The sequence below is a fragment of the Microchirus variegatus genome, assembly GCF_963457635.1.
Source record: "Microchirus variegatus genome assembly, chromosome: 17".
Classification (NCBI taxonomy): domain Eukaryota; kingdom Metazoa; phylum Chordata; class Actinopteri; order Pleuronectiformes; family Soleidae; genus Microchirus; species Microchirus variegatus.
Window position 1 is genome coordinate 3700102 of NC_139818.1, and position 19002 is coordinate 3719103.

At 41.2% G+C, this 19002-nt stretch overlaps 1 protein-coding gene across 1 annotated transcript in view; it reads left to right on the plus strand.

Annotated features, from left to right (window-relative positions):
- Positions 1 to 267: 267 nt before the first annotated feature.
- Positions 268 to 19002, plus strand: part of LOC310938913 (double C2-like domain-containing protein alpha) — a gene marked incomplete at both ends in the record, with an annotated part of 83490 nt that continues 64755 nt past the window's right edge. Inside the window, one exon of the mRNA XM_083903543.1 lies at positions 268 to 299. Coding sequence (XP_083759669.1) covers positions 268 to 299 — 32 coding nt within the window. The remainder of the gene's footprint in view (positions 300 to 19002) is intronic.

The window sequence follows — 19002 nt, forward strand, 5'->3', positions numbered from 1 at the left end:
CTCTCGCTCTCTCTCTGTGTGTGTGTGTGTGTGTATGTGTGTGTTCCTCTCCACTCTCTTTATCCTCCTCTGTCATGTCGCTCTCCTCTCTGCTCCCCATTTTCATCTCAACTTGAACTATCCGTGCATTTAATTTTTAATGATACACAGAGCTGGATCTCTCTCCAGTCTCTCTCTCTCTCTCTTTCTCTCTATACTCTGCTCCTCTCTTCACCACCTGTTAGTTAGTCTCTCGCTCCTCTCTGCACTGGAATCCCCTCTTTTTTTATGAGGAGTTTCACTCTTGTGCTATCACTAAGGTAAGTTCAAATTTTATTCAGGTTGAATCTGCTGTGAAGGTTATAGATGCTGGGTTGAATGTTTTCCTCTGCATTATCCTGCCTATGTCACACTTTTTATTCATTTTTTTCACTCTTACAAATGTTTTGATTTCATTTTATTTCATCAGTCTGTTTCATCACATCCTCATTTCGTGTGTATGTGTGTGTGTGTGTGTGTGTGTGTGCGCGTGTGTGTGTTTTCTTGTCAGCTTTGCCTGAGAGACTGGAAACAAATCCAGTGAAAGCCAGATACATTTATTCTGCAGCATTCTCACTCTCTCTGTCTTACACACACACACACACGCGCACATGCACACACACACACACACACACACACACACACACACACACACACACACACACACACACACACACACACACACACACACACACACACACACACGCACACACACGTGCACACGCACACACACACACACACACACACACACACACACACACACACACACACAGACATCAGGTGCAACATGTGGCAGTCTTTGTTTCTTTTTACCTGATCGTTCACCTGTTCTTCACACCTTTGCCCGCACACACACACACACACACACACACACACACACACACACACACACACACACACACACACACCCCCCCCCCCCCCACACACACACACACACACACTTTTACACGACACAAGTTTACTCATCCTTGGCAGCCTGAAAATAACTGTAATTGACAGGGGCTCACTGTCACTGTGGTTCACTCTGTGCTGACTATCAAGCTCTAATGAATGGCTACACTTTGCTCCACCACAGTGCTATACCATCTGCCTGTCAAGCAGCAGCTTGTTATTTAAAGGTTGAATGGAACCCACTGTAGGGGTCCATTGTAGGAAGGACACAAGAAGAAGCAGAAAACCAGGCAAGGGAGCAAGAGAAGGATCCTCACATACCTACAGGTGGAATAATGGTGTCAGGGAAAGACTGGGAGAGAGATAATGAAAGCGATAAAGTCAGTAGGAGAGGAGAGCAGACCTGCATTAGAGAGGTGGAGATGAGATGGTGGAGGTGGAGGGGGTTGAGGGATAGAGAGAGCCCCCACGCCTGCAATATGACTCTAATGTAAAGTGAAGGGGCTAAAAGAGGAGGATGGGAGGAATGAGCTTGTGACTGCTTCATTCCGCTCCTCTGGAAGCTGAAAACCTACTGTTTGTAACCTCACAAATACCAGGGCCACACCAGGGCATGAGATACTGTATCTATACTGTATATGGTTGCATACTATAACAGCCACAGGGTTGATGTATGTATCACAGCACTGTGTTGTAGCCTGTAGGAATTATGTAATTTTATTGTAAAGCCATTTGCTCCAAGGCTGACACGTCTGTACACATACAAACCTGCACTTTCCATGCCTTATTATTGTGAGTGTGCACTGCCACACTCAACAGCATGATGATGATGATGATGATGATGATGAAAGAAGAAGATGAGAGAGATACTCCAACTGGCAGCACGAGTGCGATCAGTCATGAGCTCCCCGTGAGCTTCTGCTTCCCTGTGTGCTGTGAGCCACCAGGACCCCAGGCTGAACGTGTGCTGCTGCTGCTGCTGCTGCTGCCAGGACCGGGAGGCGACTGACTGTGCACATTATATCAACAGACACCCGCTCACACATGTGCACACATTATAGTAGAGATGAGAAGGAAGGATTAGATCTATCTATCTATCTATCTATCTATCTATCTATCTATCTATCTATCTATCTATCTATCTATCTATCTATCTATCTATCTATCTATCTATCTATCTATCTATCTATCTATCTATCTATCTATCTATCTATCTATCTATCTATCTATCTATCTATCTATCTGCTTGTATGAATGCACAAACCTTGAGGGATGATATTACAAATGATGCACAATTAAAAACTTTTACTGAGTGCGAGTACAATGACTTAAATTTCAGTACTTGTCCACTTCAAGCCCAGGTCTTAGGTAAGTCAAGCCTAAATTGGTATAAGTGGGAAAATTAGGCAGGTCCCATATGTTTTCAGTAAAAGGGGCCCCACAAGGGAAGCCCATGTGGGCAAAGACGAGTGGGGCCACCCTGGAAACCATGGACAAACCAGGTTTGGAGCCACAGGTTTGTCAGCCTAAATGGTGTCAGATTTATGTCAAAGGTCATGAGAGCAGTAAAACGTGCTCAAGAGCAAATAATATCGCTGCACGCATGTGGATATTAACATCACACGCCCAATATAGGTCCCTTGCGCACATATTAAACAGCTGCAGCAGTTCAGACAGCTGTGAGTGAGCAGAGACTGGGAAATGGAAATAAATCACATTACGGAAGTGAAGTCATTGGTTGTTTGAATAAGAAATTTCAGTTTAATATATCATATAGGATAAGAGCACAGTGATATTTGAGAAGAGAAATAAAGTTTATATTATTTACAGAAAGTGTGCAAGAATTATTTAAACCAAATTTGGCATGTGCATAAGTTTAGGCACCACAAAAGAAACACTTTGTGCATCCTCCTTTTGCAGAAATAACAGCCTCTAAACACTTCCTATAGCTTCCAATTAGAGTCTGGATTCTGGCGGAAGGTGTTGGGATCTAACATTGTAATTGGTGAGAAAATATGAATATGAATATGAAATATTAATTAATTTTAATAATTAATTATGTTATTCATTTTCTTTAAAATATCTGAACGGTGCACCACTCCTCTCAAACCGAGGAGAATGACAGGTCCAGTAAGGACTGTCACTTAACGACCTTAAGATGGCTCTCGAATATCAGTTTATCATTAATTAATAATAAGCACATTAATATTAATTAAGATAAATTTAGGAAGGGAAGGTGTGAGGTCGTACACTGGCTTCTTTCAATTACCCTTGTCACACACAAGCAAACACAAAAGACAGAAAACAGTACTTTAATAAAAGGTTATAATTTATTAAAGTATTAAAGTTGATTAATAATGACAAAAATAAACATTAATCCTCTACTCTAAACTAATTATCGATAAACTACTTGAATGTGCATAAAAAGGACATGGATATGGGTGCAGGAGCGCGCATGTGTGTGTGTGTGGGTATTAAGGAAAAGGGGCGTGTCCCTCTTTGGCCGCTGGTGACAGCGTGGGAACCAGGAAGTAAGCAAACAAAACCAAAAAGGTAAACAAGAAGGAGGGGGAGAGAGGAAGTAGTGAAGGGGTCTCTGACGTGATGATTGTAAAACGACCGTTACGTCACGTAAAATGGCGTCACTCGATATTACCGCGAAACAAAGCGAGATACCGCCCATACTCAGATCCCGACTGTCAGCTCTCCCCTCTTACAACTATTTTATCAGTCCACAGCACCTTATTCCAAAATGAAGCTGGCTTGTCCAAATGTTCTTTAGCATAGTTCAAGCGACTCTGTTTGTGGCGAGTACAGAGAAAAGGCTTTTTCTGCATTACTCTTCCATACAGCATCTCCTTGTGTAAAGTGCGCTGAATAGTTGAACGATGTACAGTGACACCATCTGCAGCAAGATGATGTTGTAGGAGCAGCAGAAACCGTGAACAGGTAGCGCATCATGGCGGCTGGAAGAGAACGAAAGTGCATCGGCCAAGCTGCCGCTATCTTCACCAGAAGCCATTCAGAATGTATCAAATAATAAGGGTGTGGTTTGTAGGGGGATAGGAATTCCCCCTCTGGTTTTCCTATCCCCATCGCTGCTAAATTAATTTTATCTCCGGTGGGGACAAGGATTTCTCCCCCTTGATAGCGATGGATGCAACTTAACTGATGGTACATAAACTCTGGATTTAACGATCTTCAAACAGGGTCAATCAGAGTAGGATATTCAACACTGACAGACAGGACATTATGTTTCTGAATGTTTCTGAGCGGCAGTAACAGCACCAGCTCCTTACAGAGGGAAGGTGATGATGTGAGGCATAGTATAAGAAAACTTGTGCCCACTGCCGAAGTGCAGCAAATGCTCATTGGCTTCTCCGGTTTTCCTGCTGCTTTTGTCAGGTTTCATTGATGCTTACAGTGTAGTCCCTGGCTTTTTCAGCCATTTGCGAATGCCCATTCTGAATGAAAATATAGCTGGTAGCTTGCACTTGAAAATATGTACAGGAAGACACACTGACAACATAACGTATGACGTGTGATGGGTTCAAGGACGACTGGCGTGTGCGCATGCGTCGCAGCGTATGCAGCCTGTTCCAGTCGCTCCTGCTTACTTTAATTTGTTTACAACTTTTCTCTTTATTTTCTTTATCTTACTTGTTCTGTTTTTTACTTGAGTTATTTATTAAGGTACATCCTCTCTAATTATTAATTATTATATATTATTATAATATATTATTAATATGCTTATGTGGAGAGTTTTTGTTGTTTCGTTCGTGGTGGAATGGCTACACACGGATGTTCCTGACCACAACATTTCCACCGAGGGTTTTCACACTGTACGGGCTGACAGGGACTGCGCTACGAGCGGTAAGCGTAAAGGAGGTGGGCTTGCTGTGTACGTGAACAACAGGTGGTGCAATCCTGGTCACATCACCGTAAAAGACCGCATCTGCAGCCCGGATATTGAACTGTTAGCTGTGGGTCTCCGATCTTACTATCTACCCCGTGAATTCTCACATGCCATTGTAGTTACTGCGTATATTCCCCTGTCCGCTAACCCGACGTCGGAATGTGACGTCATCCACACTACAATCGCTTGACTACAGACTGCGCACCCGAGTGCTCTCATAATAATCTCGGGTGACGTCAACCATGTTTCCATTAAAAAAACACTCCCGAAATTCACCTAATTCAACCAGAGAGGAGAAGACACTGGACCTGCTGTATGTTAATGTAAGGACGCATACACCTCCACGTCTCTCCCCCCGCTGGGAAGATCAGATCACAACTTGGTGCTTCTCACCCCCTGCTATGTGCCTCTAGTGAAGAGGCTGCCTGTGACCACAAAGACAGTGAGGACATGGTCAGATGACTGCTATGAGGCACTGCAGGGCTGTTTCGAGGTGACTGACTGGAATGTACTCTGTGAGCCACATGGAGAGGACATAGATGGGCTTACTGAGTGCATTACAGACTACATAAATTTCTGTGTGGACAACATTGTCCCAGCAAGGACTGTGCGTTGTTACCCAAACAACAAGCCCTGGGTAACAAAAGACATCAAAGCCATACTCAACAAGAAGAAGAGGGCTTTCAGAGGTGGGAATAGGGAGGAGCTGAGAGACATTCAGAGGGACCTGAATGATAAGATCAAGGTGGCTAAGGACAGTTACAGAAGGAAGCTGGAGAGGAAACTCCAGCTGAACAACACGAGGGAGGTCTGGAGTGGTATGAGGACCATCACTGGTTTCAGACCCGCTGGCAGTGGAGCTGATGGCAGCTTGGCTATGGCCAATGAGTTAAATCTATTCTTCAACAGGTTTGACACTGCTGCCCCAGCCCCTGCTGGTTCTCCTGTTGACTGTCACCACCACTTATGACCTCCCACCCTCCTCCTCCTCCTCCTGCTGATAGCACCTCATCTAACTTTTTGAGCCCCTCACACACACCCCCCACTTCTCACACCTCTTCTGGCTCCCATGCTGCCTGCCCACTGTTTACACCACTTCATGTAAGAAGACAGCTGAGCAAACTGCCCGCTGGTAATGCTGCAGGCCCTGACGGTGTCAGTCCACGTGTTCTCAAAGCCTGAGCTTAACAGCTCTGTGGAGTGCTTCACCATGTCTTCAACATGAGCCTGGAGGCCACATTATACTTCTCCGACTGCGTAATGCGTTATCCGTCTGCGTCACCACCTATGGTCAGGTCGCATCTGGATCCCCTCCAGTTCGCCCTCATCTACCTGCTGAATCGTGCCTACGCCCACCTGGACAAGCCGGGGAGCACTGTGAGGGTCACATTCTTTGACTTCTCCAGTGCTTTCAATACCATCAGGCCTGCTCTACTGGGTGACAAGCTGACGGCGATGCTGGTGGACCCTCCCCTTGTGTCCTGGATTGTTGACTACCTCACTGGCAGACCACAGTACGTGCGCTTGCGGCACTGTGTGTCAGATGTATTGGTCAGCAACACTGGGGCCCCACAAGGGACTGTCCTCTTTCCTTTCCTCTTCACCCTTTACACCACAGACTTCAGCTACAAGACAGAGTCTTGTCATCTTCAGAAGTTTTCTGACGACTCTGCTGTGGTTGGATGTTTCACTAAGGGTGAGGAGGCTGAGTACAGGGTTGTGGTGGACAACTTTGTCACATGGTGTGAGCTGAACCACCTGCAGCTCAACACAACTAAAACCAAAGAGCTGGTGGTGGATCTGAGGAGGAAGAGGACACCAGCGACCCCACTTTCCATCCTGGGGCATAATGTGGACACTGTTGAACCCTATAAATACCTGGGAGTGTTCATTGATAATAAACTGGACTGGACTAAGAACACTGAAGTCCTTTACAAGAAGGGACAGAGCCGCCTCTATTTTCTGAGGAGGCTACGCTCCTTTAACATCTGCCGGACAATGCTGAGGATGTTCTATGAGTCTGTGGTGGCCAGTGCTGTTGTGGGGGTGGAGCTGGACACTTTGACAGCAGTGTCAGACAGGAGGATGCTGTCAAAGGTGAGGGCGATACTACAGCATGACTCTCACCCTCTCCACAATGCTCTAGTCAAACAGAGGAGCACCTTCAGTCAGAGACAGATTGCTCCTAAATGCACCACAGAGCACCACAGGAAGTCATTTCTGCCTGTGGCCATAAACCTTTACAACTCCTCCCTCTGATGATCAGACTCTTTATAAATAAATAAATAAACAAACAAACAAACAAACAACAAACAAACTATAATTACCCAATCTCATCTAACTTCTTTCATTTGTTTATACTTACATTCACAGTATATTGTATATATTTCCAGATTGTCTACTTATTATTGTATTTTATTTTTATTTGTATTGTTTATTTTATTGTTTATTTTATTTCATTTAGCTTATTGTCTATTTCACTGTCTTATTTTATTTTATTTTATTTACATATTTTATTTTATTTACATCTGTATATCTAGCTCTTGTTTCCTCATGCTGTATTTCTTCTTACTTTGCACAGAGCATCCGGAACAAAAACAATTTCCCCTCGGGGATTAATAAAGTATTCTGATTCTGATGAAACTCGGATTTGCTCAACTGTTCATTTTGGTTTTAACAATTCAGTGGACTTTTCTCCGAGTTTGTGGTTGTTTTGAACACATCAGAGAAAAATATTGGCTGGATTGCAACAAAAACTTCAAAACACTGCTTTCCTATAAATACTTTTATTATTTATAAATAATTTCTTCCACATCAGGACATCACGGGAAATTAGCATCCGCTGCGTGGAAATAATGAAACTGTTAATAGGAAAGCAGTGGACTTGGACAATGAAGTTTTTGTGACAAAGAGTATATGTGAGTATAAAGAGAGAATGTGATAGGGTTATTTTGTAAATGTGCAAAGTAAAAGAGAATATGTGAGTGGTAAAAAAAAAATGTATGTGAGAGATACAATTGTGTATGTGCAAAGTAAAAAAAGAGTATGTGAGAGGTAAAATTGTGCATGTGCAAAGTAAAAGAGAGTATGTGAGGTAAAATTGTGAATGTGCAAAGTAAAAGAGTGTATGTGAGAGGTAAACTTGTGTATGTGATAGCCAAAAATAGTGTATGTGATAGCCAAAAATAGTGAATGTGAGAGGCAAAATTGTGTATGTGAGAGGTAAAATTGTGTATGTCTAAGGTAAAAAAGGAATTATGGCCTACACGCCCTCCCCCCATACGCTTTGGTGCTTTTCTCACATCACTATTAACATTTGCATGACAGCATTTCTCAAAACAATTAGTGCAAACTGCAAAACCTAGTGGATAACCTGCAAAAGCATGTCACTTGCTCAAAATGGATAGTCCATCCTCAAAAATAAGTATGCATGTCAATGAAACTGCCAGTGTCATCAAATTGAGAAGTCTTGACACCATTGTTTATGAACGAGATAGTCAAATGGCTTCGTCATGTTTTCATTATGACAGTTTATTCTCTCAGTGTTTTCCAAGACAACACTCGCTTTGGTGCTTTTTTCAGATCAGAATGAAAATTCTCATAACTAATAGTTCAACCTCCACAACATTTAGTCATTTGTGCACATTATAGTAGTAATTTCTCCTTCCTCTGAACAAACTGCAAATGCGTCAATGTATCATTTGCTTTCATACAATTCTCTGCTGTTTTATAACATTATCATGTGCTTATGTCATGTCAAAATGGATAGTCCATTCCTCCTGTCAATGAAACTGCCAGTGTCATCAAAAAGGTCAGAACTCGGTGACACTACGTGAAAATGCTCAAGACAGCATTATACACTACTTGTAGAGCCATTTGAAAACTACAGTAAAGTTACACATTGCTGTTGTTAGGGGAGTAAGTGAGATATTATGAGATGTTGGATTACTGTCCAATAATATACCTGTTCTCCCTACAAAATGTTTGAATGATTGAATTCACAGTAGCTCTTTCAACATTTGGTTGCACCCTCCGATCAGCCTCAGCCATTGTGAGGCTGTGAATTGTATTTGGTCTCTTCTCCCTCTTCCCCTGTTTTGTCCCCTTCCTCCCCACATCCCCACCCCTCTTCCACGATGCTGACCTTCCATGTGTCACAGAATTGTAGAAATGGTACACACTATGTCCTGCTTGGTTCATACTGTATATGCTTGCCAAGTGAGGGTTCCTGGGATTCATCCCTGAGTGAATGTGAAGTGGCTTGTCACTAACTAATACTTCACACATCTCCTCATGAGTGAAATCTGAAGTTCACCTGAGAGCAATTGTTCAATTTAGACATTTTGTGCTTCAATATGAGTTATTTTCCGTACAACTGTTTATTTGGTGTCAGAGCCATTTTATGGACATTGGCATCTTGTAGAGATGGCTGTCAATCAAATAATATAACATCTCTGTGGGTGTGATCACACTGAAAGTGACCAATCATAAGAAGGTTGGTGCCCTCCTTGGTCTCCACCCCCAAACAGAATTTTACTTCGCAAGCAGATTTAACTTGTGTAAAACAGGGGCAGTTAATGTTAATATCTGCACATTTGCAGTAATATTATTTGCTTGTGAGCACGTTTTACTGCTCTCACGACTTTTGACATAAAACTGAAGCCATACAGATCCCTTATGGAATCCAATTACTTTATATTTTCTGTAAAACATAATCCAACATCCAGATACAGTGGTATGCAAAAGTTTGGGCACCACTGTCATTTTTCACGATTTTCCTTCATAAATCATTGGTTGTTTGGATAAGAAATGTCAGTTAACCTCTTCTTCACGGCATCGGGGGCAGCGTCAGACGCAGCGACAAAAGCGTCATAAAACCATATCTAACTTTAACAAACACAGACATGCTGCATACCCACAGAAAGGTCAGAAACTCAGCTAAAATCTCATATAAACCATTCTTATGTTCACGAAACACAGTTAAAACACCGATGGATCAAACAGCAGGAGCGGAAAATAACCGTCACCACGCACACATTGAAAAGCGGCACCGGGGCGTCAGCGTGACTATGTAAACAAAAAAAACACGTGTCAGCTGGACAGCGGAGAATCTACAGATTCCAACGGTACCATTTTTATCACTCTACGACCAAGATTCACGGATCCAGCCCAAAAATAAGAGCAAAACAACAACTGACTTTCAAGAAATACAAGCAGAATTGTTGCCTTACCTTTGCTGTATCAAAACAAGCTATTTCATTACATTATTGTCATTGATCATTACAGAGCGACATTAGATCGTTCTGATTAGAGAAGGGCGAATGTCCGCCTAAATGCGTCATATGCATTTATGTCCTTTTGACTCGCTAAGGAAGTGATTCACACACATTTGGAGACCAGGGTCTGATTCTACCGGTTTAGAGGTTTAAAACGAGCTGTCAATCACCCTAATTGACCAAGGTAAGCCAGAGCTATGGAGCTGCGTAACTGAAGAAAGTTCAGGGCCACAGAGTTGTTATTACGCACCGCACAGGGAGCATCGATTAAGGGTGAGTTATCATACTTTTTTTTTTCTTTTCAAAACAAGTTCTTTTTAGACCTGTAGTGACAAAATTAAATGGGTTTTTAATAATTTGGTACCTAAGAAATCTCAAATAGCACAGATGGTGCCAAGCTGTGCCAAAAGTGAGAACGCCCAGACATCTCTTTAATAAAACATCTGTCATTTCACTCTGCTTCATTTCAGCAGCATCAGACTTTGTATAGCTCATGTCCACATGTTGTTACATGACCTCCATGTGTTTTTAAGCTCCTACTGCATATTTTAAAGGTGATATTTGCTTTATAATGCAATATTTTTTTCGGCGAAAGAAAAAAATCCTTCAGTTATGCTGTGTTCCATGTACATTTACTCTGACACAGTGACATCTACAGTGAAACCTACACCTCTGGTGGAATCTCACAAGTGCAATCTGTAGTTTGATATCAAGATAATTCACATAGAGCTTGTAACTGCAGAGATTTACTCTATTTAGTTTTGGCATGTCATTTTTCGAGCAGGGACTCCAAAAAGAGGGTCAGGGAAGAAGAGGTTAAATATATCATATAGGAGACAAACACAGTGATATTTGAGAAGTGAAATAAAGTTATATGATTTACAAAAAGTGTGCAAGAATTATTTAAACACATTTTTAGGCACCTTTGTAATTTTATTGATTTCAATACCTTTAGCACTAACTATTGGAACTCAAAATTGGTTTGGTAACCTCAGTGACCCTTGACCTCCATACAAAGGTGAATACAATCATGAGAAAAGGTATTTAAGGAGGCCAATTGTAAGTGTTTCTCCTCTTTGCATCTTCTCTGAAGAGTGGTAACATGGGAGCCTCAAAACAACTCTCAAATGACCTGAAAACAATGATTGTTAAACATCATGGTTTAGGAGAAGGATACAAAGCTATCTCAGAGATTTAAGCTCTCGGTTTCAACTGTGAGGAACATTGTGCGGAATGTGAAGACCACAGGCACAGTTCTAGTTAAGGCCTGAAGTGGCAGACGAAGAAAAATCTCAGATAAGCAGAGGCCAAGGATGGTGAGAACAGTCACAGTCAACCCACAGACCAGCTCCAAAGACCTACAACATCATCTTGCTGCAGATGGTGTCACTGTGCATCGTTCAACTATTCAGCGCACTTTACACAAGGAGATGCTGTATGGAAGAGTAATGCAGTAGTAGTGCCCGTAGTACCCGCTACAAACAGAGTTGCTTGAGGTATGCTAAAGCACATTTGGAACAAGGTGCTGTGGACTGACAAAACTAAAATAGAGTTATTTGGGCAAAACAAGGGGGGTTATGCATGGTGGAAAAAGATCACAGCATTCCAAGAAAAACGCTACCTGCAGTAAAATTTGGGGGTGGTTCCATCATGCTGTGGGAATGTGTGGCCAATGCAGGGACTGGGAATCTTGTTAAAGTTGAGGGTCGCATGGATTCCACTGAATATCAGCAGATTCTGGAGAACAATATCCAGGATTCAGTGACAAAGGTGAAGTTGTGCTGGGGTTGGATCTTTCAACAAGACAACGACCCTAAACACTGCTCAAAATCTACTAAGGCATTCATGCAGAGGAACAAATACAACGTTCTGGAATGACCATCTCAGTCCCCAGACCTGAATATTATTGAACATTTGTGGTGTGGTTTAAAGTGGACTGTCCACGCTCGGAAACCATCAAACCTGACTGAACTGGAGATGTTTTGTAAAGAAGAATGGTCCAAAATACCTTCTGCCAGAATCCAGACTCTAATTGGAAGCTATAGGAAGCGTTTAGAGGCTGTTATTTCTGCAAAAGGAGTATGCACAACATTTTTCTTGTGGTGCCTAAACTTATGCACATGCCTTATGCAATTGTGTTTAAAAAAATCTTGCACACTTTCTGTAAATCATATAAACTTTATTTCACTCCTCAAATATCACTGTGTTTGTCTTCTATATGAACTGAAATTTCTTATCCAAACGACCAATGATTTATAAAGGAAAATCATGAACATTTACAGGGGTGCCCTAACTTTTGCATACCACAATATACAAGTGCAGTGCCCATGCAAAATGTGTTTTTGTGTGTGTTTTTAGGAATTGTTTGGTGATTGAGTGTTCATTGTTACTATTACACAGTAAAAGTTCAGTGACATTTTTTTTCTTTATGGTAGAAAGCAAATACTGATCCTGACATAATGGCATACCATAAATATGGATCGTCGGCTGCCTCAGCTTCGGGTTAACCGAACCCTAACCCCCGAACACCAGGGCATGGACTGGAGGCCTGTTGCACAAAACTAGGATAAGGGGTTAAGCCGGGCTATGTTGCTTATCCTGGCTTAATTTATCCATGATCTGGTTGTTCAAAAGCAGGATAAGGGACAGAAGGATAGGTTATGACATTAGCCTGGTCTGGAGCAGGCTATGTTTCAGGATTTATTAAATCTCATCCCTCATCTCAGCCAGCAGTCACCACACATGGAAACCAATAGTTATTCCACTGCCCACTACACTATGTTTTCACATTCAACTATACCCACGGTCATCATCTAAACAGTTGTGATTACAATAATTAATTAATTAATTAATTAATTAATTAATTAATTGAACTCTGTCTCTATGAGACAGAAAGCACAAATTCAAAGCATACACTACTCACAAAAAGTTAGAAATGTTTGGCTTTTGGATTCAATTTCAGAATGCACCTTAAATGCATTATAACCTTTACAGGTGAACTTAAAGGTACAATATGTAGTATTTATGGGTTTATATAACCCAAAATCCATTTTTTGTTTCATTTTCGTAGTGTTTCAAAAAGTCATGTTAAATAACATGACTGCGGACCGCGGTTGCATAGCCACCGTTAGCAGCGAGACGCCATGTTTCTACCGGAGCCTGCAAGGACAAACGCGAGAGAACAAAACAAGCGTCTCTTTACTTGTAGCGGAAGTCCCGCCTCCACTCTCTCCGCTTCGTCTGCTACGGTCGCGGTAGCTCGCCCTCTCCCTCGCCTCACGAACCTCATCTGCTGACACGGAGAAAGACGACGAGGACGACATTTGACCAGCTGCGGATACCGTAGCGCTCAGGGAAGGGAGGGGCTGAGGAGAGCAGCAGGTCTTTGTTGTAAATTTCAGCCTCTCCTCTAGATGGCACTATAAACTACTTATTTCCCCTTTAAGTTAACCTTCCCTGAACGTTTGAATGCACATCTCCAATTGTTCAGTGGTAGAATATCACTGAATCATGAACTTTTCATATGAATGTTCTTGTCAAATATCCCTATAGCTTTTTGTGAGTAGTGTATTATAGAACATAAGAATAAATTCACATTCAAAGGTCTGTATATATTTCATGAACAGACAATGGATGCCTCACAGCAAGCTTGTATGCATACAGTATACAACACAAACATCATAAGAGGCCAAATATTAATGCATATTGCATATCAACTGAAATAGATGGCAGGATTGTCCCAGTCCATGTGTGATGGAAGCCCTCTCCTTCCTCAGGCAGGACACATTGTGATGGAGAGCACAGATAATATGTGAAGTGTCTTAGATACACACATTAACACAGCAAAATGTACGATGCACTATAAGTGTGTGTCCAAATATATATTGTATAGGTACACAATGCCCAATTATTACATTTACGGAAGTTCGACAGCGAGGTCTATTTGAGGAAGCCGTGTACGCGCACTTATCCAGGATTGGTTAGCCTGGCTTGATGAATCTGTGTCTTTTCATCCTGGCTTGGTCTGTGCAACCAACTGAGCCTGGACGCCCTTGTTTTGGATTTCTAAATCCTGGATATCTAAATCCTACTTTTGTGCAACGGGCCTCCGGTCTCTGATATTGTTATCAATGCATCCCTAGATATTACACATAACGACTTTCTCATAAATGTTAATTAAACTTTCAGTTTATTCATAATCATAATTATTGTTTCATGAACTTGTTTTTCCAACATCTTCCTCTGAACTGAAGATGTTTTCCCTCTGTGGCTGAGTGTTGATGATTGTTGTGGTAGATTAAAACTGTGGCTGTGATGAGCACTGTTCTATTTTGTCAACAAAATAAATTAAAGGGATAGTTCAGGCTTTTGTGTTGCAGTGTGATAGCATGAGGTAAGGATGAACACTGTTGTAATGTAACAAAGTACAAATACTTTGTTACTGTACTTAAGTAGAATTTTCACATATCTGTACTTATGCCGTTATTTATTTTATTTATATTTAAACTTTTTCTTTTACTCCACTATATTTCCTTAATAATGTGTACCTTTACCATCTTCTCTACTACAAAATAAAAGTTGAGTTGGTGTAATGCCTGTTTGTTGTCGCTAGTTGTTTTTAGTGGCAGCAGCTATTAGCCGCAGATTTCGGCTTTAAACTTACATTTTGTAGTATTTCTGGGGCTGTATTAGCAAAAATCGAATTAACTGTCCATAAAGGAACACCTGTGTTGTATAATCACTGTATTATAATTATGGTATTATTTTTCGTGGCATTAGAAAAAGCACTTTATGATAAAAAGTCACAGGCCGCTACTACAAAGTCATCCACGAATTACAGACGCCATGTTTCTACTGGAGCCTACAGCAGACAAACACGGAGTAGTGCTGAGAGGAGTTGCCTTTTTGAGGATGGTGGGTTCATATTTATTGTGTTGCTGGAGAAAGAGCACCAGCACCTGAATCTACGTCACCAAAGAAAAGGAAATGCTGCGCAGAAAAACACGTTCGCGGCAGACGCCAGGAGAGAACGAGAGTAAACATCGCTGTTACTGAGTGGAGTCACTGATGAGGGAACTTTTACAAACTGACGCTGACATGACGTCTTTTCTGATGAACAGGTAATTTCACATACTTATATATATGTTCTGTGTAGTTTTATATCTGTAACTAGAACACAGAGAAGTTTGTATTTCATGGCTATAGTTACTAATGAACATAACGTGAGCCACTTCAACTCTGTTGGAAACATCGTTAACTCCGTCAGGTTTTTATTTTGGTAATGCATTCAGTAAGGGAGGTGGGCGGGAGTGAAGACAAGAGTTTGGTAATGATATAGAGCAGGGTATCATCAGCATAACAGTGAAAGTGAATGTTAAATTTTCGGAAGATATTGGGGAAGGAGGAATATGATGAAGAGTAGGGGCCCCAGGACAGAGCCCTGAGGCACGCCTTAGGTGATGGAGGCCAGTTTGAACGCGGCCAGTTTTGCCGTTATGTTTTATAAGAGAAGAAGTTGATTGTTCACAGGGTTTTATATGGAAGTTATTTTTTGCCTCTGTATTTTGTCTTTGCACTTTGCACTCACTGTTTTTTTTATTCATTATTTTTGCAGCTTATATGACATGGGCATTGTAAAGCTGTACATGGAGGGAAATATGTTTACTGACCCTGTAAACAATGTGAAGCTTTTCATTTGCTACAGTTTGGTGTTATTCTGCAGCTATAGTTCTCTGAATACTGTATTTCCAACAGAAATGTGAATATTTTGTCCAAACAGAAGTTTGAACAGATGAAGGTTTACCTCACTTTCAAACCCAGATGATGAGGATAACAGCTCTGATGAGGAGCATCTTCCACCAATCACAGTGTAAGTTATGTTATCAGTCAGACTCTTTACAGTCACAGTCTTATTCTACTCTAATACTCTTCAGGTGAATCATTTGTTTTGTTTAACATAGCTGTACTAAACAATTCAACTGTTCAACTTTAAATGTACAATATTTTCTTGTGTTCTTTTGTCTCATTCAGATCAGCTGCTTCTTTAGTTGTCCAGTGTATGAGGACAGAATTATGTTCTCTGCACTTGACTACAATGCCCACAGGAACAGACCAATGCTGGTAAAAACCAAAGAAGGTAAAAATGTGTGTGTCTTTACATGTGAAATATTTCCTTTCACTTTATTGATAGACACGTCCATTATATTACTTTATTAAAATGTTTGTATTTACAGTTTCAGAATGCTGTAGAAGAAAAACACCAGCAGATACAGCATGTATGTCCTGAAAGAAGAGAAGACCTAAACCTTCATCCCTGAGCTACAAGCAAGGCCGTGAAGAGGACTCAACACTGGAGTGAGGACACATCAACATCAGAGACTTGGACCAGGTGACCACGGACGGCCTGGTTTAGTTCAACCCAGAACTGCACCGTCCACATCAGTGTTGATGCAGACAGAAGTCAGGAGAAGTCTGAGTAAGTGACAGACATTTGACTGTCTTTACTGCAGCATATCTACAACAATCATACACTGAGTTGATTCTAATATGTGACATCACTGTCTTCAACAGAACCTGACCTCAGACTGAAAACAGCTGGAGTTCACCACACTTTTGTTTCACAACAATAAACCATGAAACATGTGTTCATCTTTTATTATTTATTTCCTCTTCAGTTTGAACCAGAAAAACATGACAGTGAATTGCATGTTATGGTTAGTAGGTCATTCAGTTTCACAATAACATAAGTATGGAACATAATTTGGTCTGTGCATAAATATTAATCATAATTCTCCCTACTTGTTTTCATATAATCATTCAGCAACAACTGTTATGATGAGATAACATGGTGTAGATTGCACAGTCATTTACAAGTTCCAACATCACACACGTCTATGGTAACAATATACACAAGTAAAACATATAAACGTATCTTTATACGAGAACCTCATCTGTTGATACAGCCACATTATGCCGAGGAGGGCATTTGATCGCGGAGGCCACCGTAGCGCTCAGGGAACAAGGGGAGGAGCAGAGGAGCAGTTTTGTGTTGTACATTTCAGCCTCTCCTCTAGATGTCACCAGAAACTACCCCTTTAAATGGACTTAAATTAATACTACTTACTAATACTTAAGTACATTTAATATCAGAAAATTACTTTTTACGTCAGATACTTTAACTTCTACCAAAGTCGTTTTTTTTGGTATGATACTTGTACTTTTACGTTATGTGTAATATCTAGGGATGCATTGATAACAATATCAGAGACCAGGGGCCCGTTGCACAAAAGTAGGATTTAGAAATCCAAAACAAGGGCAGCTCCACCTTCAACATCCTTTGTCTAATATAATCACTATCCCTTCGTGGCACGTAATCAAATCAGCTGTCCCTCGAATATGCTCGTTTCAAACCTGTCCATCCTGGTTACCCCCAACACAATTCACAATTCAAAACACTGATATATTGCTTAAAATGGGGATTATTTCCATCTGAGGGTGGCTTAGTGTGACATTTTTGTTGTGGCAGATTAAAACAAATTACCTGTGGACCATGATAAGCACTGCTTTTTCTTCTCGCTGTTTATTTGTGTTTTTTTTTTTTACAAGAATCACAGACTCCTGTCCAGTGTTGAGACTGAAGAGTTATCTCTTTGCTGCTTAATTAAACTGTCTTGACCAGTTTATCATTAAATGTACCATTGTGGTCCTTTGTGGGCTGCTGCTGGTTTTCGAAGGGCAAAATGTTTTAGTTTTTCTATTCCTGAGCTCAGTCAAAGTCAGATGAGTCACATGAGCTGATGAAGTCTGCAGAGTCACAGACTCACATCACAGTGTGTTCCAGACTGTTTGTTTTATCTTTAGCCAAGAAAAAGCTGGATGAGCTGCATCAGTCACCGCTCACAGCAAACTTGACAAATGACCCTCTGTGTGTAAGTCAGCAGAAGGTTAACAGTTGGAGGCAACAATTTTAAAGCCACTTCCTGTCTGGCATCACTGCTCATATTGACCCTGTCCTGGTTTAATTTCCTGGTTTTAATCCCACAAAGATGGGCAACCATGGCCAAGCGGAAAGGCAACTTGACTTGTAACCGGAGGGTTGCCAGTTTGAGTCTTCGCCAGGTCAAGGGAGGCACACCCAGTGTACTGCGAGTGCTCGTACCAAACCAGGATAAATGTAAGGGTTGCGTAAAATAAAAACTATGATAAATCAAATATTCAGACCATCCTGTGGCGACCCCGAGAGAGGGAGACGCTGGGAAAAAAATCAGCAGTCAGCTAAAAAAAATATGAACAGTTGTTACATATTACTCTGTGACAATATTAATGGAAGTGTTCAGTATTTAAAAGAGGTAGTGGAACTTCGCCGTACAGTTTCGAAAAACATTTTTTTACCACACTAGTATAAAAAATCCATTCATTTTCTACCTCTTTATTCTCAATCACCTCTGACGCTCCACCCTCCCTTCCGCTCTCCTGGAAATGTGCATTTGTTTTCCATGGTACCGGTGAACACAAGTCATGGAAGAACAACCAACCACCCACCGACAACAAACCAGCAACATACGTCGTTCATTAAAATGGTCGAACAAACGGCTTTAGAAGATTCAAGATCCTTTATTTGTCATTGTCATTGTGCAACATGGAAAAATTAGTTTAACTACATCAAAGCTATTTCTTTTTTGTATATTGGAATAACTTCATTCCAAGTTTTTCTTCAATTCTCATACGAAGCTTGACGTCTTGTTGAAACATACAGCCACAAACTGGCAGGAAAAGAGAGCTGGTGGATGACCAGTGTGACATCATTAGTTACAAAGTAAAGGCTACATTATACTTCTCCGACTGCGTAATGCGTTATCCGTCTGCGTCACCACGTAGACCACTCGAGCCTTTATACTTCTG